The sequence below is a fragment of the Populus euphratica genome, unplaced genomic scaffold, assembly GCF_000495115.2.
Source record: "Populus euphratica unplaced genomic scaffold, PopEup_1.0 scaffold86.1, whole genome shotgun sequence".
Lineage (NCBI taxonomy): Eukaryota > Viridiplantae > Streptophyta > Magnoliopsida > Malpighiales > Salicaceae > Populus > Populus euphratica.
In genome coordinates, this window is record NW_011499880.1 from 1,669,645 (window position 1) to 1,690,494 (window position 20,850).

Consider the following 20,850-nt stretch of genomic DNA (forward strand, 5'->3'; position numbering starts at 1 on the left):
TTAAAATTACAAGTCCAAACCTGGACATGGTAAACGAAATTCCTCGGTTCAGGACTGTTCCATCAAACAGGTCGAACATGGCATGGACCTGTCTGTCTGAGACTTTTAACAATGGTGAGGACGGTGGGGTGTTCCTGGCAGGAGCCTACAATATTGTTATGAGCTTGTGACTGCATTTCAAATTATTGTTATGAGCTTGTGACTGCATTTCAACAAACCCATATATTTTACCAGTTTATCTTGCCCGCCATGGAGTGAATTCTGGGACAAAAAAAGTTCAACGAGTTCAAAACATGACAAAAATTTATGAACTTACATAGCTTGACACGCTCAATTATTGTACATGGTATTGTTACTAGTTCCGGTTTCAATTTTGAATGAACACTGAGAATGATCTTAAGGAACGTCCACTAAATTTCTTCAGTGTATGAACATATCCAATTTGGTTTTTTCTTTAGCTCGCAAATTGTTTCGTTCTTGTGTATGATCATGTACGTACCATTTTTGTGCCAAAGGTGTTTCAATTCTAGATGAGATAGTTAAAAAAGAAGAAGAAGAAGAAGAAATTTTCCGCTGTATCAAATAATTGCTATAGATCCATTGAAACACTGGGTTACAATTGTCGATAGCTACACAACAGAGAAAAATGGCATTACATGTCAAGTTTTATTATTCAGGTGAGGCAAAAAAGGAAGTATAATGATGAAGATTTAATCAATCAATTTTCCGCCTCAACAGGAAGGAAACCCATTTCTTCGAGTACTTTTGCACATTCTGGTTGAGCAACCTTCTTCATGTACCCAAGAGCATTGGCATATCGGAGACTATTCACCACTCCAACGTTCTTGGTGAGGAGGATCCTAGCAGAATCAACGCTCTTGAATGGTTCATTGCAATCGGCTCTGGGGCTCTCCACCAACCTAACCTCACAGATATCTTCCTCGTGATCTCCCGCCACGGGTAGGCGGTATGTGCCCCTGCTGTCGGTTGAGCCCTCCACGGTATATGTCAAGGTGCCATTCTCACGGTTGTTGCATGCCAGTTTCACCTTGGCACCTGCACCATGCACGCGCGCCCACACACATATAAGAAGAGGAGCTAAAATTTTGAATCAGAATTTAAAAACGAAATTGCACATTACTTGATAGTGCTTGTTAACAAGACCAATATATATGTATACTGATGGCCTTCTTAATATAGTAACATTGGTGCATAAAAGCTGAGCATTAATTCGATACCTTAATAAACGATAATCAAACTATTAACCACATCGTTTACCTGGAAGAGCGTCGCTGATCTTGGTCTGAAACTCAACCCGGCAAGTGTCACAGTAAACCTTGCCTTCGACATCTAAGTAATCTGCAGCGTAGGCGGAGATGAGAACGGAGGAGAAGCAGAGAGCTGTAGAAACGAAGGCAGCCACGGTGAAACCCTTTGCCATTTTGTTCTATGATTACTCTTAGGGTTCCGATGGAATATGCATGGATTAACATTCCTTTTATAGGGAAAAAGAGAGGTGAAGCTACTTGTTTTTGTGTGGTTGTGATTCAGGTTTGACTATTCCCCAAGGTTTCCAACGGAAAATACGGTTTTATCACAAATGTTTTCAAGCTTTGTCTTTTTTTGTCCACTATAATAGGTATAAGGTTTGTTATTTTTTTTTTAATTCATGCATTGACAGAAAAATTTCCATCTCTTTCGCATAATTATTAGTAAAAATTAATTTTATTTAGAATTTTTTTATTTAAAAATATATTAAAATAATTTTTTTATAATAGGAGTTCGGGACATTTTTTGGGCATCAACCGAAGCAATGAATTTTATTAGGGCCCAATAACAGCTTTAAAAATCAGACAATACAGGCCCACTAGGGATATCCTTTCAACCTCAGTCCATTAAACCATCTTTGCTATGCCCGTGCCTTCTTCTATCTATATTTCAATTTCTGCCTTGCCAACCGTTTATCGGGTTTTGATTTGGATCAATTTATATATAAGCTAAATTAGTATTTTTTTAATATTTTTTACATTAAAAAATAATTCTTAATTCTAATTAAAAAATTATTAATTTTTAATTAGTAAATCAACTGTTCAATCAACCGCCCATCACTAAACATGCATGAATGCATTTTTTTTAAAACAAATATGTCGGTGTGATTTTGGAGTCTCAATACTCTATGTTAGATGTTATGATTATATTTTTTTAAAAAAAAATATTTTTTTATTTTAATGTTATGATTATATTTTTTTTTATTTTTAAAAATTTATTTTTAATATTAGTACATCAAAATGATCTGAAAACAAAAAACTAATTAATTTAAAGAAAAAAAATATTTTTTAAAAAATATTTTTAAAATAAAAAAAACTGGTGTTTCAAGGAGACAATGCAACAAATTATTAATTTCTAATATTTAACATCCACTCAAAGCAACGCACACTCACTTATCTCTTTAACATCAATACAAAGTTAATTGAATACAATTGTTTCTAAATAATACAAAGATTTTGGATCAAAATAGAAAAAAAATTGAGAGATATAGAATTGTGAGTACAAGTGTAAAAATTTTATCTGACTTATCCAATTTCAGTGGATTGAATATTTATTTGATTTGATTGAGGAAAGACAAATATGATTTAATTTGATATGAGTTGTTGTAAAGATAAGTAAATATTACTTAAAAATTAAAACGTGTGGGGTGAATATTATCCAATCGACATTATTCATCTCTTCACGAAACATTATGGATGACCCTGTTTATTTTAAAAAAATTCACTTTAATCCTCAAAGTTTTATTTTGGATGATTTGATCTTGATTGAAGACCTTTCTAACCACGACCACCAAACCTCTACTACCAGGAGCCATAGACTAACTTGTCAATGGTGTTTGAATGGGAGGCTAGACTGAAGAAAATGCCCTTGAAGTTGATGACTGTCTTCTAGGACACTCTTTGATCTAATGATCTATTTAGTCATATCCGAAACAAGCCCCAGTTCTTTTGGAGCACTTTGCAATAGTATGACCTCTTTTATAATACTAACATGCAGAACTATCTCCAGATGGAACAAATGAGCTATGAGGTGCAGTCTGAACTAAATTCTGAGTATCACTACTACTACCTTGACTACTTGAACCATTAGTTGAAGGTCTCTGTCTAAACCTCCTCGGAATCCATTAGTCTTGATAGTCACTTCATCCCCTAGACCCCCTAGACGGACCTATATTTGATATTTGTTGTCTAAAAGACTTAACCCTTTTTGAACCTATATTTGATATTTGTTGTCTAAAAGACTTAACCCTTTTTTCTAGACCTCTTAGGCTGGCTTGTAGCCATATCCTCTAATTCTTGCACCATTATCAACCTCGCGTGCTATCAACAGCTGATGAGCAAGATTGAAACACTTGTGATACCATAAACACATACATTGAGGATTTGAGTCCTCTAACGAACCTTTTCACTCTTCACTTCTTAGTGGGTAGAAGATGTTTTGCATACCTAGACAACTGAGTAAACTTTATATTATATTCATTCATTGTCATGCTCCTCTAAAGTAACCTCTTAAACCTATAAAGTTGAGCATCCCTAACATTTTGATGGTGAAACCTTTCTAAGAACATGATATTACACTCCTTTCATATACACTAAGCCTCTACTGGCCTTGCTCTTTTCCCAGGCTTAATTTAAGAGATTGTCACATCTTCCTCCAACCTGAATGATGCCAAACTCATTGTCCAGTGGTCTATACATCCCAAAATTTCACACCGTCATCATATATTGTTTAAGAACCTTTAAGGATCTTCTGAACTATCCATCCCAATGAAGATAGGAGGTGACAACTTCATAAAATTATTCAACGGCACATTGACTCCCTAAACAATATGGGATGATGATGGTATATCTTTATTCTTTCTCCTATCTCTTTTCATATTAAACTCTATCTAGGTCTGCATTACTTAGCTGAGCTGCTAAAACTCTATAATAGGTTTAAGGTTTGCTACCAATGTACATGTTTTACCAACAAAATTGTCTTTTTATAACTCATGAGGCTCCTCCTCCACTACTAGAGGTATCTACTCAACATGTTAATTATCATCTATTTTAATAGTACGAGCTACATGTCTATTACTTAGTATATCTTATAAGAAATGAGAGCATTTAAATCGTGCCAAAAGAAATAGCATGGAATTATAGGAATTCATGTCTATCATAAAGGAAGAAGACATACTTGATGAGAATTTTGAATTTAAAAGACAATAAACCTTAATGCTCACTTATTATAAAATTATTCTACTATTGTTTTTTAACCTAATGCTCTGATATCAAGTTTGTCACGATCTGATTCTCATATTTATGACCAGCACATAAGTAAGGTCCCTCTCTAGGGTTCCATACCTATGCGAACCAAAATTTACATATGAACTTATTATTTAAATAACTTAATTAGAGTCTAATACAACAATAATAACAAAACTAACTATATAATATAAATTGTTTATCTTAATACAAGAGTTAATACTAATTTGTAGTTGCAGAACACTAATTACATATAAAAAAATATTAATTACAATCAAAATAACAACTTCTGAAGATCCAATACAAATAACTTGCTAACAAGTTATAAGCTTGAAAAAGGTAAATAATGAGAGAGCGAGTTCAACAACTTAATGAGTAGATAATGTTCAATATATATATACTGTATGGTTTTAGGTTCTTATATAAAAGTTTTTATATACTGTATAATACAACAATAAGGAATATATATAAAAATATGGTTTTAGGTTCTTATATAAAAGTTTTTCAAACATGCCACAACAAGAATATCATAAAATAAAACTTGTTAGAAAATCAAAATGCAATGAATATGAGACTCTGTACTATGAGATGATCAGTCTACACAAGTTGGTGACTCCTCTAAAGTTTCAGATACGATATGCACAAAGACTAATACTATCATATTAGTATGGATATTCTAACTGGTTTATCATAAGTTCATATCATAATCAAATAGATAAATTTATATCTCAAGACTCAACTTATGACATCAATCAAATGAGAAGCTAGTAATTCAGAAGTCAATTCAAAAGTATATATTAACTCATATAAAAAATTCAAACTCAACAATTGATTATGCTTTATCATAACAATGATAATAGTCAACATATATATTATTAAGAAACATGGTCCAATTCATATTAACAATTTAAATATTTATATTTTTCTCATACATATAAAAAATTATTCACTCAGCTGGCTCAAAAAACAAAAAAAAATCAAAAGCAAATATTAAAAGCAGTCATATTAATATCTTAACAATAAAATATCAGGATTATCTGAATTTAAAAAACACATATTATTTCCTTTTAGAGCTTTCAGATAGTTTTCCAGTTTGCCAAGCTTACATTGTGGCATTCTTCCCTAAATCCTATAAACAAATTCGAACCATCCCATCCACTGAACAAACTCATGAGCATGTCTGTGCTTTAGAATCCACTTCATTCATGTTCTTAACCTTGAGATGTCTCCACCTTCTATAGCCCTTTCCAATCTACTAGCCGATGATCTTTTCATCCCCTGTTTCTATTCTATAGATTCAGTTTTCATGCTGGTTTCAGGTTTTTCAAGATTAAATTTCTTGTCATGAAGGAATTTAACAAGGCCTTGGAAAGAAGCTTCTATGCCACTACTCTTCATTTATTGTCGTAAAACTTCTTCAAGGGCGACTTCAACATCCTCTATGAGCCCTTCAATTTCTTCAAAGAATTTATGATGTTGAACTGCTAGATACTGGAAGGCTAGTTGCTTGAATGTAGAGATGGTACAAGATGACATGTTAATGTGCATGTCCGTGCGACGAAGTAAAGCTGGATAAAGCATTGCTTTGTTATTGGCCATATAAACGAGAATGCGTTCGTTGCTGCAAGATAACCATAGTCCATTAGTGGCTTCGAGGAACATAGACATCATCCTCTACAGAAATCATAAGAACACAAAAAACCCATTATATCAATTTTCGAACTATAAAAAGAAGTGATAATACATGTTATATAGATTGAAGTTAGAAGGCCTCACTAAAGTTTCTACATCAAGCCCAAGGAAAGCATGCAATGAGAGGTTATGATTTTGTAGATTTCATAGTGGGGTTCGTCAATCATCCACTGAACTAACAATCAAATTTCATTGTCTTAAGTGCATTATGTTTACTTGTGCATATCAGTCAAGTTCTAAATGAACACTTTTCTGGTAGAAGTTCTAACCTTATGCTCATCATAATTCTCTGGTCCGTTCTCATATTCTTGATCTAGTAGCTCGACATCGCAATCAATATCCTTGAACACCAAAATTGATTTACTAGGGACTTCGTGATGCATGATGTAGTGAATATTAAAATATGTTCGATCCAGCTGGTAGATGTCATAATTCAAGTGATTAGCCATGACAGCAATCAAGCCTGACTTGCCTGTGCCAGGAGGGCCACATAACAAGTACCGACGATTCCAAGCTTTCCCAATTCTTCTGTACTTTTCCTGAGCACTCATGAAGGTGTTCAAATCATCCAATAGTATTTTCTTCAGCTATGGTTCCATTACCAGGATCTTGAAGTTTGTTGTGTGCTCAAATGTGTCGTCCAATTCCCACTGTCTGTTGCGGTACTTTTGAAACCGTTGAACCCTTCTTTCTTCTTTAATGGCCTTTTCTTGCTCCAAAATGTATGTCAAGTACAGATTCAGCATAATATCTCTGTGTTCCTTGTGAAAAGTTAGCTCATAGGTTCTTCTACCTGATTGCATGGTTGTGTTTATTTTCTCAATATCGAACTGCTCAACCTTTATGAAAACCAATTTCCACCTTATTTTCACATTTCAAAAAGCATCAAGAATCTCAACATCTTTGTCGACGGCAGTTTCTTCCTCAGCCTCTCTACCCCTGATTATTGATGAGGTAACTAAAGTGCCCCAGTAGAAATCAGCTACCTGAAACAATTAAACTCTGGCCTTCGATCTTTTTCTACAACAACAGTAAGTAATTGAGTGGAGAAATGGGAAGAGAAGCTATGGAGGTTGGAGAAGTATTTTTGGACACCAAAAGGGATGAAGGCACTGGTAATTCTACGAACAAGCATTATGGAAGCAGCAAGAGTGGCAAATACAATGATAGTTTCCCTGTTTTGAAGGGACACCATTTTCAAGTTTGTCAGCTATCAAATTATCAAATCTCAAGGCATGTGCTTATATCGGCCTCGAAAGAAAGGGTCTTGTTTAGCAAAGTCGCTTTTGCTCCTCAATCAATTTCATTAGAGATTTTTACAATTCTAGGCAAAGAAAATTATACTTCCAATACTTTTCCATTGAGATTGGTCTTTCATTGCTATGGATGTTTCTATAGGTTTTGATATTTCCTAGTCTTGATTTCAGGGCTATTCTATTCATGAGTAGAGACGACTTTTCCAACTTTAATTTTGGAAGTCAACATGCTTTTTAACCAGGCAGTTCTTTGGCGCTTTTAGAGAAAGATATTCTAATCTATTCAGCTAGTCAAGGCTGCATAACAACGCCATTGAAGAGTCAACCAGCATAGTTTAGTTGAAATCTGGGAGAGTTTAAAATTTTTACCAGCATAGTTTAGTTGAAATCTGGAAGAGTTCAAAATTTTTTCTTTCTTTTTTTGGCGAAGAAGTGTTCAAATTTCAAGGGTCCAAGTTTATGAGCTCATTTGGCCTCAAATCAAAGGAAATCTGGGAAAGAGTGGTCCATGGTAGAAAGTCCCTAAACCATGACACATGAAAGGATATCGTCTGAAATCCCGTCTAGTGTGCCTCCATTTTGGTGTTTTGTCACTGGATATTGGGAAGATAAAAAATACAGTGCTTGCGTCTCTGCCTAAATATTTGAAAATGTTATCTTGGCACTCTATGTTGCGAAACCATGGAGAGACAGCTTTATAGTTTTGGTGATTTAAATCCCTTAATTAGCTTGAACTGAATGCCAGATAAAAACGTAAATTAAATTTCAGAGAGAAATCAAACATATATAAAGGCACATCAAATACAGGAAAAAAAAAAAGATCCATTACCCTTTGGATTCTGGGCTTAAGCATTAACCATGGATAGATAATGAACCCGCCTTCAAAAGTAGTGCTTAATAGACTCTCACTAGGTTGTTTATGGACAACTATCTCAACTTGATGTCAATAGCTAGAATCTATATAGACTATCGAAGATACTCACGAATTGGATAATCAATGTAATCTAATATGGCACAAAAGTTTAGGGAAGTTTTGAGTGATCTTCCAGCCTAAAGGTTGATATAACATCATATGGTAGTTGATTACATGTATGAGAAGAACAAGTTAATTAACAAGAACTCATCTACTTTTGTGCTTCAATGCCCATAACTGATTCTAAGCTTTGAACTTGGCATATTCAGCAATCTTGTTGTGAAGAAATTTGATTAGGCCTTGGAGGGAAACTTCAACATCGCTACTCTTCAGAAGCTCTCCTGAAATTTCTGCAAGAGTAATTCCAACCTTCTTTATAAGACCTTCAATCTCCTCGAAGAGTATGTGATGGGAAATATTAAAATGGTTGAAAGCTATTTGGTTGAAAGCAAAAATGGTGCAATATGGCATGTGAACGTGCATGTTCATCAGATCAGGAGTCAACAATTCTGGGTCGAGCATGTCTATGTGATTGGTTGTGAAAACAACAACCTGTCCATCTCCAGCGCACAACCGAAGTTGTTTAAGCATATCTGAGACCTTTACCTGATGGTGTAATAATAAGATAAAGTGTACATCAAATTTTTATTGATCTAAAAGCTATTTTCAAACATGAATGTGTAGATTGATTGTCGAAATCATCTGTGTTCAAATAGCTATGCATTGAAGTATATTGATTCTCACCTTTTTTTCACCTTGGTTTTGTGGCTTGATAGTGCAGTCTATATCCTCAACTACGACTACAATTCGACTGGGCAGTCGAAGGATCAACCAGCGCTCTAAATAATTTGGATTGTTGTAAAATTCTGATACATCTAAGTCATAGATGTCATATTTTAAGTGATTAGCCATTGCTGCGGTCAAGCTTGACTTGTTGGTGCCAGGAGGACCGTATATCAAGTAACCACGATTCCATTGTTTGCTAGAATTTCTGTAATATTCCTCTGCGTTCATAAAGGTGTTCAAATAATCCAATACTGCTTTCTTAAGCTCCGAATCGACTGCAAGGGTCTCAAAGGTAATTGGGTGATCAAAATTGAAGGTATATTCTGAGACTCCAGATGCGAAGTCCACTGGATATAGCTTGATTACCTTACTTTCTTCTCTAATAGCCTTGCCTCGCTCCATGATGTATGGCAAGTATGAATTCAACACCATCTGTTCATGTTTCTTGTTGAAAGTTAGCTCATAAGATTTCATATATTTTGCATGTCTACCTTGATCCGACATTTCATGTTTGAAAATCAATCTCCATCTTGCTTCCACATTCTTAAAAATATCAATTATCTCTTCGTTTATCTCCAAGCTGGTTACCAATCTCTTCATATCCTCATCCTTTCTCACTTTTAGTCTGCTTACAGAGGAGCTGACTTCATTGACCAAATATGTATCAATAGCCTGAAATTCTTTGTTAAGCAAGTCGTCCTCTTTGTGTTCCTCTATAATGATAGTCTTTCGACTAGAGAAATAGGGAGAAGATTTGTATTTGGAGGCGAAGAAGTGTCTTCGGACCTCATAAATGGTTCAGACAAGAATTGCAGAAGCGACAATAGGGGCCAGCGTGATGAAAACTTTTGATGTATCTTGGCTCTTCAGAGAGGATAACATTTTTGTAGGTTTTTGTGATGGTAGATGTTAATGTATTATGATGTAGTTCTTCAAGAAAGCTGTAAATTAGGTTTAATAGAGGTTTGCTTTTGCTTCTCTTTTAACAAATCTTTCTGCTAGCAAGCAATGACTTCTATAAAGAGCCTCGTAACTGGAATTAAAAGTTTGTCATGAGTACTTTTCCTCTTTGTATTAGGACTTTGCTAGTTCCTAAAACAAGATTCCAGAAATTTATAGGTCCCTTGGAGCTATCCTGGAAGGATGCGTGCCTTAATACCTTACTGCATGCGGCAATGCTCATTAACATGAAGTGAAGTTGACAGCATACCTCCTTGGTTTTCCCGACTTGTGAAACTTTGACATATTCAAGGACGCTTTCTGGGACGATGAAAATGGAAGAAATGGTGGAAAATAAGGACACGGATTATAGGATCAATGGTTGAACAATTATATTGCTGCATAAAAGTCCAAGCTTTGCTGGCTAAATACTCTTCAACTAGAATAGTCTTCGAAAGGCAGAGACTTGGAATTATCCTTTCAGAATTTCAGTGCATGTTCTTCTAGAAACATTTGCTGGACAAGCCATGACCAGCACAGAGGATTGATAAATTAGTCTTATGGGTAATTTTCTTTCCTTTCTTAGCTAGGCTTTATAAAGCTCACTGAAGAATTCATGAAGTTTTAACTTCAGAATCTTGATCACATTTTTCTCTCTCGCCTATTTCAAAGCCTTTTCACAAACTTCATTTTTATCATCATTAATTTGATAACAAACCTTACATTAAGAAATTCCTGGGGGATGTTCTCTCCAAAACATTCCTAAGACAAAAACAATTCTTTCTATAGTAGCAGCTTCAGCAGTGCTGATTCCAAGCATTGTCAATCTCTGCATTCTTTATCGTCGTTTTTCTTCTCAAGTCACTCCTGTCGTAGAAGGATATGAACAAGAGCAATAGAACGAAGAATTATTTGTGGCTGCTGAAACTTTTAGCAATAGAATGAAGAATTATTTGTGGCTGCTGAAACTTTTTTGGGCACTAAATTGGCATCATCCATTCGATGAATAAAGGCAAGCGAGAGAGAGAGAGAGATAAAAAACCAGAGAACGTCATTGACATAAATCAAGAAGTTGATGTTTTTGAAAATATATAAGCTAGTGTCTGGTCATATGGACATGCACATTCACATGCCATGTAATACCTTCTCCACTTTCAAGCGATTAGCAGCCAGATATTTAGACATTTATCACTCTCAGCTCTTCTAAGAGATTCCAGAGAAAGTTGAAGCCAACCCTGGAAATGGAATCAAATTTAACTGCCCAAAAACTTCTCTAACAATATAAAAAAAAAACCAAAAACACTCAATAAAATTCAAAAACCTCCAGCTTACTTTATACTACCACACCTCAGCCCAACTACAACTAATATACAGAGCCCAGGCATTATATCTTGATTCCATTTTAAGCATACACCCGGGCTCAAGCATGGAAGATCAAGCTTCCTCTCTGGATACATGCTTAACATACTAGACATGTAAAACCTAGCTGGTGTTACGTGTGCACCCCAACACCTACATGGACTCAGGTACTTATGTTCAAGTTTAATACTCATTTGATAATTTTTTTAGGGTTTCATATAGGTCTTTTAATATTTTATATGAATCTAATATATATTATTTTAAATAGAATATAACTCAAAATATCACAATAATAAAATTACACTTTAACCATTTCTCTTTACAAAAAGCATGAACTATAAATATATCATGAATCCTTCAAGCCAAAGGTTCACGATCTCTTCATTCTTAACACTTTCAACATCCATATTTTCAGAGTTTATCTCTTTAAAATATCATTGCACTTTTCTCTTTATAAAATTATGAACGTAAGTATCGAAAAGTCCTTACATCCATCAAAAGAAACCTTTTGCAAGTATCAGTTACCAACCACCAATCACCTTAACTCACTAGGCACCATCTTCTACTAGCCACCAATCATATGGGCTTTCCATATTAAGCCATCAGACACCTTGGCTAGAAAAAATTGATCAGATTACTTAAATTAGGAGATCAATCAATTATCCAACACATTAGCCTTATTTTTAAGTATCTCGGACTTTAGGACTAATTAATTGGCACCATTTATGGAATTGATAGAAAAGGCATCAATTTCTAAAACTTATTTTTGACATTTCCATGTCATTTCATGGCATACAACCACGACATATGTGAGTCAAGAAGTAAAACAAATCCACTAGTTAACAAAACACCTCTACTCATCCAAACCTTCAATAACTTATCAGTCAAGTGAAACTCCTCATTTAGATCATGTTGGCAACCCAAGAGCAAAATCAAACCTTGTCATCCCAACAAGTCTTGACATCCTCAGCAACACATAACGCTCCAGCACCACAACTACTAACCACACCAAGCACTCGTAAACAATTACACTACTCAAAAGAGACTAAATAGATTGACATTCTTAAGAATCCCTCAAGAGGTCGTTTGTGCTATTATATACTTATGTACAAAGTCAGTACTTCGAACATACTTTTCTTAGCTATAATGAGATGGACACCAATTACCATGAGATGGACACTAATTACCATAATTATCATTCTATGCCAAACTCTTTAAGCTCCCAAGAGCCTAACAAATAAAGAATTAAGAAACAGTTTGTACATAAGTATATCTAGAAGAATGACGAACCCCCATCAGTGGAGGGGTTCTTTCTTGTCCAAACGAGTATTGACCATTTGGTTCCCAATGGACTATAATTCATAAAATTGAGTATGGACAATTATAATAGTCAGGCAGACCCAAAAGAGTATGTATATAATGTGCATTGTAGTTTAAAGTTGGTCATCCAATATAATGACTAAATGTGCAAAATCCTCCTCATAACCTCCCAGGATCTGCGTGTGTTTGGTATGATAATTTGGAGCTAAACTCCATCGAAGGGTTTAATGACTTTACACCAAGCTAGTGGCATGCTTCAACACCAGCATACCCATCAAGAAAAGCTCTATGATGTTATTTGGTGTTACCCAACAAAAAAGCGAGTCTACACAAGCATATATAAAGAGGTTCAATGAAAAGATGCTCAAGGTGGAAGAATTGCCTAAGTGAGTAGCCTTCGAGACTTTAATAAGAAGGGTAAGGAAATATGCTCTTTAGAGAAAACTTTATGACTTCCTAGATAGAAGCTTGCTCAAGGTAAAGCAAGTCATAAAAAATAACATATATGTGGAAGAGGCTGATTTGCTATGATATAGGTCTCATTGTTTTTACAAGGAAAACCAACATGAGAGACCTTTCAAGCCAGATCATTCTCCTAATATAAATAAAAGCTTAATGAAGAACCATAAAGGATACATCTATGAGCATTTCGTATATCCTAAGGATTTATAACTCTCTTGAATCAAAATAAAATCACTTATTTAAAGTTATCAAGGTAGTCAAACCAAACATCTTAGAACCACTTCCAAGACATGTTCCTCTTAAGAAACCCATATATATATCTTTTAGACCACATCAGGATGTATAATAGTAATGTAAGTTTATTTTTAAAATAAAAATAATGTATATTTGATATACATTTTCTAACTAAAAAATTTTAGTGGGGTTTTCAAACACTTTTCAAAGAATAGATTAACTCGGTCTCCTTAATGCAATATAATCACTCTTTTTGAAGGGGATTAACTTAGTTTTTCTAGGGTAATAACCTTATAATCTTCAAAGGGTTGGTATGAGATCTCTCTATTGCAATAGCATCATTTTTCAAGTGATGCCAAATGGTCTTTCACTAATTCGTTAAGTGTTTAACTTGGATCCCCTATTCTCTAGTGTAGTATCAGATTAGTACATTCTCTAACTGATGCCAAAGGACCTCTCATAAAATATTTAGGGGTTGATCTTAGATGATATATTCTCCAGTGTTGTCTCAAACTAGCACATTCTTCAAATGATGCCTAATTTCACCAATTCACTAAGAGTTGATCTTGGATCCCCCATTACTGTAGTCTCGAACTAGCACTTTCTCAAATAATGCTAAAAACCTATTCACTAATGCAATCTTAAATTGACACTACTCTCTAGTGAAAAACTCTCATGTCTAATGTCATTCTAATGAGGTTAGATAACCCTCACACATCATGTATCACTCATTAGTTGGGGGCTTGCAAGCACCTACGCCATTATCACTAATTTGTTAAGCAAAGGCTTGGCCATGACAGCCCAATCCCACCATCTAGGTGCATGCCTATTGTTGAGTGTACACCCAACTAGCGATATGCGTCCTACCTAACTGGTGATAAAAGTGACACGTCTGTCCTTGTTGGGTATATTTTCTAGTTGATGTTGTCATGTACCATAGCACCCTTGTGGACTTGAGCTATCGCATTTGAGCCTAATGTGTTTAAGTCCAGATAGCACACCTAAATCTATTTTTTACTTTTAATTGGCTTGAGCATCTTGCCTGAGCCTAACATTTCCTTTAGAATTTTTTCTAATACCCCACGTAGGTCCCTCAATATTTTTTACTAATCTAATACATATTATTTTGAGTAGGGTACAAGTCAAAATATCACAAGGATAAAATTACACTCCAACCCTTTTTTTTTATAAATAAACAAGATTCATGGATTATATATGCACTATAAATCCTCCAAATCTAAGGTTCACGATCTCTTTATTTTTAACACTTTCAGCATACATATATTCAGAATCTATATCTCCGAGATATTATTGTACTTTCTCTATAAAATTATTAAATCAAGCAATAAAGAATCTCTACATGCATTAATGAGAATCTTTTTGTAGATATTAGCTACCAATTATCTTAACGGTAAAACTTACCGGGCACTACTTAAACTTTTCATATCAAGTGATTAGACATCTTAATTAAAAAAAATAAATTAAATTATTTGAAGTAAGAAATTAATCCATTATTTAATACAACTATTTTATTTCTAAATATTTTGAATTTTAAGACCCATCACCTACGAGGAGACAACTATTTCATTTCTAAACATCTTAAATTTTAAGATTTTAAGACCCATCAGATCGTCCGATAGCTAACTCAAAGCACTAACTCCCTCTAAAACATCGCTAAATTCCTCCAGGGTAAGAAATCAGAGAAGGACGAGCACGAGAACCACATGAAAATTGAAGCTGGCGAGAAGCGTACAATCCCGCGACCAAGAGAGGTTTATACAACTAATAGATCTTATTTTTTGGATTGTGTACAAGGTCATGGAGAATCATGATCAAAATCAACAGAACGCAAAATCCATTGCTGGATAATTTTGCTACCCATTTATATGCCTTTTCTTTTCATCGTCAGCATCGATTCGAAATTTAAATGAAGATCGTACATGTAGCCAGGACTTCCTGATTCATCCAAAAGACAAAGCAGCTCTAATGCAACACCAGTAAAGCTGAAACACACTCATCATCCACCCAGAAGCTTTCACTACACAGATGATATTATCTAGCAGAATTATCCATGGTCACTTACGAAAGTTAACTGGCGACCCGAACACTACGCTGAGATAGACCTCACCGTCTCTAATAGCATTGCAAGCATGAATAACTCTATTCAGTTTCGCAACTTCAGTTTTGTAAGAAAACTCTATTCATAAGTTTATTTCTAGAAATCCACCGAGATCTCCAACATGATATCCTGAAGAGGTGGTAATCACTGAATAAAAGATGAATTCTTTACCCAAAACAACCAATTGAAATATAATTGGCCTGCAAGGAAATTTTAAAAACCAGCAATAATCGTAGGCCATCCATATTACAACCCAACAAATATTCCTGCTAATACATAGTTGACGGACAACAAGACTAATACCAAGTGACAATAGTAAGGTACAACAAATGAGAAAACCATAAAAACCTCTCTTAAAGTATAGCAATGACACAACAACGTGGGAAAATCATCCTACTCCCATTCACACGTCAGAGTTCCAGTCGCATCATCACTGCACAACAAAAGAATTCAATGAATGTTCATAGATCTGCAAATCCAAATAAATGGTTCAGAGAACAGACAATTCACAATAGGTAAATGACCAACCTCAGCATCTTCACCCCCACCAGCTTTTGCAGAGGTTTCCATCTTCTGGTCTTCTGTCAAAATAAGAATTCAGCTAAGTCAATTGTCCACTAAAAACCTACAGTATACAAACATTTGTAATCATATGTGCACAACGGACAATTCATGCTGCAAAAAGTGCAGGTTAAAGAAGATGTCCACTAAAAACCACTATGATTTCTTACAAAGAATCTGAAGCATTTTGTACCTGTGAACTCAAACAATCAAATGCATATAGATTTTAATTGGTCCATGGGCCATCACTTTTCAATTTTGCTCTGCTCATTTGATTTAGTAAGATACTACTAAACCCAAATGCTCCAAGTAAAAACACGAAATCATGAATGCAGCATCTAAAGAATTCACAAACCTCATAATGAGACAATGTCAAGTATATCAATTTTTCCATTTATTTGTTTATTGTTATGGAGAAAGAGTCTAGCAAAAATGGGATTTCAATACATTTTAGACCAAGTACAGTATTATACTTAATGGAGAGAACAGATCACCATTATTCTTCATAAAATAAAATGAAAATTTAACCCTCTCAAACTTTCATGCATTGAATCGACAGATACCTCCATCCTCAGGAATATCAGAAGTCCACAGAGTGAGGTTGTCCCTCAACAGTTGCATAATCAAAGTGCTATCCTTGTAAGACTCTTCACTCAGGGTATCCAGCTCTGAAATAGCTTCATCAAATGATTGCTTCGCAAGATGGCAGGCCCTAAGAGACCCCAAAAATGCAATAAGAACTTAAATGTATAAGCTTTTCCAATACACAAATAAAATTATAGTCTAGAGCTTTTCCCACATATAAGCAATCACATTCTGCATACCGTTCTGGTGAGCTCATAATCTCATAGTAGAACACAGAGAAATTCAGAGCCAAACCCAGTCGAATGGGATGGGTGGGAGATAGATCTCTTGCTGCAGTTGATGTAGCAGTCTGCAAAAACCAACAAACATGCAGAACTAATTATATAGTCAACCTTATGCAGATGAATAAACTGATATGTAAGAGGCGAGGTTAAAGGAAAACAAGGGTAGAGGTGGCAGATTTAATGAAAAAGAAGCACCATATAAAATTGGCAGAAAATCAAATGGCCATAACTAAAGAATGCTCCCATGGGAAAAACACATGGAGAATATCTGTACAGGTAAAGAGCCTTGGTAGATATCAAACAGGGCTCTGCCAGTTTAAAAACATCAAAACACAGCTGTACAACATTTTATGCAAGTGAAAGCAATCCCTGATCAATTTAACAGTAAATAAAGACGTTACAGCTACCTAAATGCAAGTTTCAATACCATTCTCCTTTCTAAGAAATAACTAAAGAGACACAAGAAAATATATGTCAAGGAAAGGATGTAAAGCCTGGGGTTTTCAAAAATAGGTTGCACATGAAGAAAATTCACGTTTCAAGATAATCCGGACAGCAAAAGTGCAACTGTCTGGGAGAGAAAAGAACCATCTGTGACTCAGTTTAGAGCAGATGAGTGCTTAAAATCAAGTCAAAGCTCTCAAACCCTAGAATTTAATCATGGCATCAAAGGAAAACAGAATAAAAAATAGGCATACATACCTCATATGCCTTAAGTGACTGATCAGCTGCCTCTTTCCTCTCATTACCACTCTTGAACTCTGCTAGATACCGGTAATAATCACCTTTCCTGCACCAAACCCAAATACCTTCAAAAATTTCACATGACAATTTAAACCACATCATCTACATAAAAAAATTAATAAAATCACAAACAAATCCACCCTTACATCTTATAATAGAACACAGAGGATTCCCCAGGTACAGATGATGGAATGAGATGCTCATCAATCACAGTCATGATATCATTGCAAACGCCAGTTAACTCTGCCTCCACCTTCTTCCTATACTCTTTGATCCTCTTCACATTTGTTTCATTCCCTTTTGACTCCTCCTTCTGCTCAATTGATGACAAGATTCTCCATGATGCCCTCCTCGCACCAATCACATTCTTGTATCCCACAGAGAGCAAGTTTCTTTCCTCCACTGTTAATTCAACATCAAGGTTCGCCACTTTTTTCATGGCATCCACCATTTCTACATGCCATCACACAATAAACTATCAGTTTTCTAACAACTTTCAACAAAAGTATCAACATCATAAATTTGTTTCTTTTATTTTTTTGAATTTCCACTAGAAACTAATTTCGATGAACAGAAATAATTCCATTTTTATTTTACCTTTCACCTATGCAATCACAAATAAACAAATTAATTAGTTGATAATTACTGAATCAGCAATTACTAAATTTCCTCTATTGTTAATTTTTTCTTTTTGAAAGATCCCAAATTTAAGCACAAAAACCTACATTAAAAGACATAATAATAGTGAAATTAAGAAGAAGAAAAAGCACCATCAAAGTAGTTGCAAATGAAAGAAGAAATCAATCAAAATAATTAAAATCCGTAACCTTAATTCAACGTGATTAACTTATAATCTCCCAAAAAAGAAGACGAATATATTTCAATAATTTTTTTAAATCAAAAGTAATAAGTATTGAAATGTAAGTTAAACCTGTTAATCAATCCATAAATCTACGATCGGTCGTACGATTGAGTTCTATAATGAGCGAAAACATAACGTGAAAGCACAGATCTAGAGTGAGAGAGAAAGAACAAACACGCATATAAATATATCTAGAGGGAGAGACCGACCGTCGTAGCGTTCAGCTTGCTCGGCGAGCTTAGCGACGTAGACGAAGTTCTCGCGATCCTTTGATGAATCCATGGCTATTTCTGATCTATCCCTAGAAAATCACACACAAACAAACACTGTCCGTTCCTCTCTTTCTCTCTCTAGAAAAAGCAGCTAGCTATCAAAATGAGCCGAACGGAGAGACAGAAAAAAGAGAGTGGAAAAAAGAGACCCTGCTTTGTCTTTCTTTCCTTGGGGTTTCATTAGCGAGTAAAAGGTGCATACAGCCCTCTGAATATTATTTATAATTTCAATTGGGGCCCTATTAGCTTTTTTATCATTCTAGAGGTCCTTCTATTTATTTTTAATTTCAATTGGTCCTTCTTATTGCCATACTCATAATATAAGTTCCACAGCCTTGTGTTTTGCATAATTTATAAAAAATATTAATAAACCTGATTCCTATGATAATATCATAATTAAATAAATAAATATTTTGACAATTTCTTAATTAAAAAAATATTAATGTCGTAAGCATTTCATGAGGCAAACAGTGCATGATTAATTAGAAGAGGACCCAATTGAGTTGCACTAACTGCAATATACTAATTAGAAGAGACCTAAGTGAGCATCTTTCGTTGATTTTATAGGTGACGTGGATTTTCCTGTGCCAGTGAGGACATGCAAGCTCGGAGTCAGCTTGTGGGGTCGGATATGATGGTTGGTGAGTGAAGCTCACAGTATACATTGACGAGATAACACACTCCCACAGACAAAATTTGATTTTAGGAAACAATGCAACCCTTTCTCTTCATCTTTGAAGGAAAGAAGACAAGGAATAAGGCGGGCAAACCCAGAGAAAGAGAGAAAAGAAACAAAGAATGGATCGATGGGATTAAGATACCGTCACGCGCCACCCTAAAGTAAGCGTCGATTGAGATGATTTTACCGATACCGGGGAAGGCCACCATTGGAGCTATGGGAAAGTCATACACGCCTCATCCTATGTGATCGCTTTCGTCACATGTTGATGTGTGTGTTTTAAATATTAAATTATTTTTTATATTAGTTTTTGATTTTTTTAATGATTTTTAAATTTAGTCTCAAGTCTTCTCACACTTGAGCCCAATAAAAATCCCTAAAAAGAAAAAATGATAAAGGAAAGAGACATATGGCTTAAATAGGCTAGCTCATATAATATGTTTTTTCCTAACATCTAATGCAATCACTTTTTTTTTATGTGATTTTTTTTTTAATTGATCAAAAACTTTATTTATCAAAAAAAAATTATAAAACCAATTAGGTCTGAAATTGATATGATAAGTTCATCTAAGTTTATCTAGGTTGCAACACCTTAATATTTTTATGTATTTTAAGTTTTATTTCTTATAAATAATTACTATTTTTTAAATGATCTTTTTATAATTTAATAAGAATTAATCAAATTTTTAGCAAAGTCTTTCTATAATAGGAGATTACAAGAAGCCTAATTATTATTTAACTATCCCGGATTTATTATTTCACAACACATCTTATCACAATCATTATAATTCATTTTAATGCCTGGATTTATTATTTCACAACACATCTCATCACAATCATTATAATTCATTTTAATGCCATGTATGTAGTTATAATATTTAATATTCAAATTAAAATCTATAATCATAAATTATATAATACTATTAGTATAAGGAACAACAAAAGCATAAGTATAACATCATGCACTAGCATGATTAAGTTACATTTATAATCACATAATTTAAGGTGGATTGACATTCAATTACAAAAAAATAATTATTACAATCCCTTACAAAATTAACAAAGATCTTTAAATATTTATTATGCAACTCGAAGCTAAGAGATACCTATAAATAAATATATAAACAATAATTAAATATGTAATAATAATTTACCTAAACAATTAAAATAAATATAATGGCATGTTTGAACACGATTCATCATAAAATTTATTCAATTACCATTCACACAATCTATTTTTAACTTATATGGTTTATTTTCTATGTTAATATTTCTTATTTATCATCATTTCCAATACACATTCTTTTTCCTAAATTATAATCTTTATATTAAGCTTTTTTTAACCTGTATCCAACATTAGGTAGTTCTTAGTTCGCCTAGAAATATTATTTCCACTTATAAACAATCTAAATTATCAATTCATCCGTGGGTAAAACTCCTACATTTAGAAATTGAATTTTCATTTCTTAGTACTAAACATTAATTCTAATA

General features: G+C 34.2%; 4 protein-coding genes across 5 annotated transcripts; all 4 read right to left on the reverse strand.

The window, feature by feature from the left end:
- Window positions 1-572: 572 nt before the first annotated feature.
- Window positions 573-1,457, reverse strand: LOC105129270 (olee1-like protein). The gene is made up of 2 exons (XM_011031261.1): window positions 1,279-1,457; window positions 573-1,056 (listed from the first exon to the last, which is right to left on the reverse strand). The coding sequence occupies exons 1-2, from the start codon at window positions 1,439-1,441 to the stop codon at window positions 719-721; spliced, it is 501 nt and encodes a 166-aa protein (XP_011029563.1). The 5' UTR covers window positions 1,442-1,457; the 3' UTR covers window positions 573-718.
- A 3,901-nt stretch (window positions 1,458-5,358) lies between these two features.
- Window positions 5,359-6,781, reverse strand: LOC105129271 (probable mitochondrial chaperone bcs1). Its single transcript, XM_011031262.1, has 2 exons — window positions 6,254-6,781; window positions 5,359-5,966 (listed from the first exon to the last, which is right to left on the reverse strand). Exons 1-2 carry the CDS (start codon window positions 6,533-6,535, stop codon window positions 5,691-5,693), a joined length of 558 nt encoding a protein of 185 aa, XP_011029564.1. The 5' UTR covers window positions 6,536-6,781; the 3' UTR covers window positions 5,359-5,690.
- Window positions 6,782-8,218: 1,437 nt separating this feature from the next.
- On the reverse strand, window positions 8,219-9,942 carry LOC105129272 (mitochondrial chaperone BCS1-like). Its single transcript, XM_011031263.1, has 2 exons — window positions 8,898-9,942; window positions 8,219-8,759 (listed from the first exon to the last, which is right to left on the reverse strand). The coding sequence occupies exons 1-2, from the start codon at window positions 9,537-9,539 to the stop codon at window positions 8,397-8,399; spliced, it is 1,005 nt and encodes a 334-aa protein (XP_011029565.1). The 5' UTR covers window positions 9,540-9,942; the 3' UTR covers window positions 8,219-8,396.
- A 5,573-nt stretch (window positions 9,943-15,515) lies between these two features.
- Window positions 15,516-18,841, reverse strand: LOC105129274 (14-3-3-like protein D). 2 transcript variants are annotated; one of them, XM_011031265.1, is made up of 7 exons: window positions 18,618-18,841; window positions 17,693-17,999; window positions 17,505-17,592; window positions 16,758-16,867; window positions 16,497-16,645; window positions 15,901-15,950; window positions 15,516-15,805 (listed from the first exon to the last, which is right to left on the reverse strand). In XM_011031265.1, the coding sequence occupies exons 1-7, from the start codon at window positions 18,688-18,690 to the stop codon at window positions 15,803-15,805; spliced, it is 780 nt and encodes a 259-aa protein (XP_011029567.1). In that variant the 5' UTR covers window positions 18,691-18,841; the 3' UTR covers window positions 15,516-15,802. The 2 variants fall into 2 exon arrangements, with proteins under 2 accessions (XP_011029567.1, XP_011029566.1); XM_011031264.1 differs by having other exon boundaries at window positions 15,901-15,953.
- Between the last annotated feature and the right edge of the window lie 2,009 nt (window positions 18,842-20,850).

Excerpts from the sequence above, each read along its gene's own strand:
- LOC105129272 (XM_011031263.1), bottom strand. The coding sequence starts at position 9,539 with ATGAAGAGATTGGTAACCAGCTTGGAGATAAACGAAGAGATAATTGAT. Across the intron at positions 8,760-8,897 it reads AAAACCAAGGTGAAAAAAAG|GTAAAGGTCTCAGATATGCT; the intron begins GTGAGAATCAAT and ends TTACACCATCAG.
- LOC105129270 (XM_011031261.1), bottom strand. The coding sequence starts at position 1,441 with ATGGCAAAGGGTTTCACCGTGGCTGCCTTCGTTTCTACAGCTCTCTGC. Across the intron at positions 1,057-1,278 it reads GATCAGCGACGCTCTTCCAG|GTGCCAAGGTGAAACTGGCA; the intron begins GTAAACGATGTG and ends TGCATGGTGCAG.
- LOC105129274 (XM_011031264.1), bottom strand. The coding sequence starts at position 18,690 with ATGGATTCATCAAAGGATCGCGAGAACTTCGTCTACGTCGCTAAGCTC. Across the intron at positions 18,000-18,617 it reads GCAAGCTGAACGCTACGACG|AAATGGTGGATGCCATGAAA; the intron begins GTCGGTCTCTCC and ends GATGGCATGTAG. Across the intron at positions 15,954-16,496 it reads TGATATTCCTGAGGATGGAG|AAGACCAGAAGATGGAAACC; the intron begins GTATCTGTCGAT and ends TTATTTTGACAG.
- LOC105129271 (XM_011031262.1), bottom strand. The coding sequence starts at position 6,535 with ATGAGTGCTCAGGAAAAGTACAGAAGAATTGGGAAAGCTTGGAATCGT. Across the intron at positions 5,967-6,253 it reads AGAATTATGATGAGCATAAG|AGGATGATGTCTATGTTCCT; the intron begins GTTAGAACTTCT and ends TGATTTCTGTAG.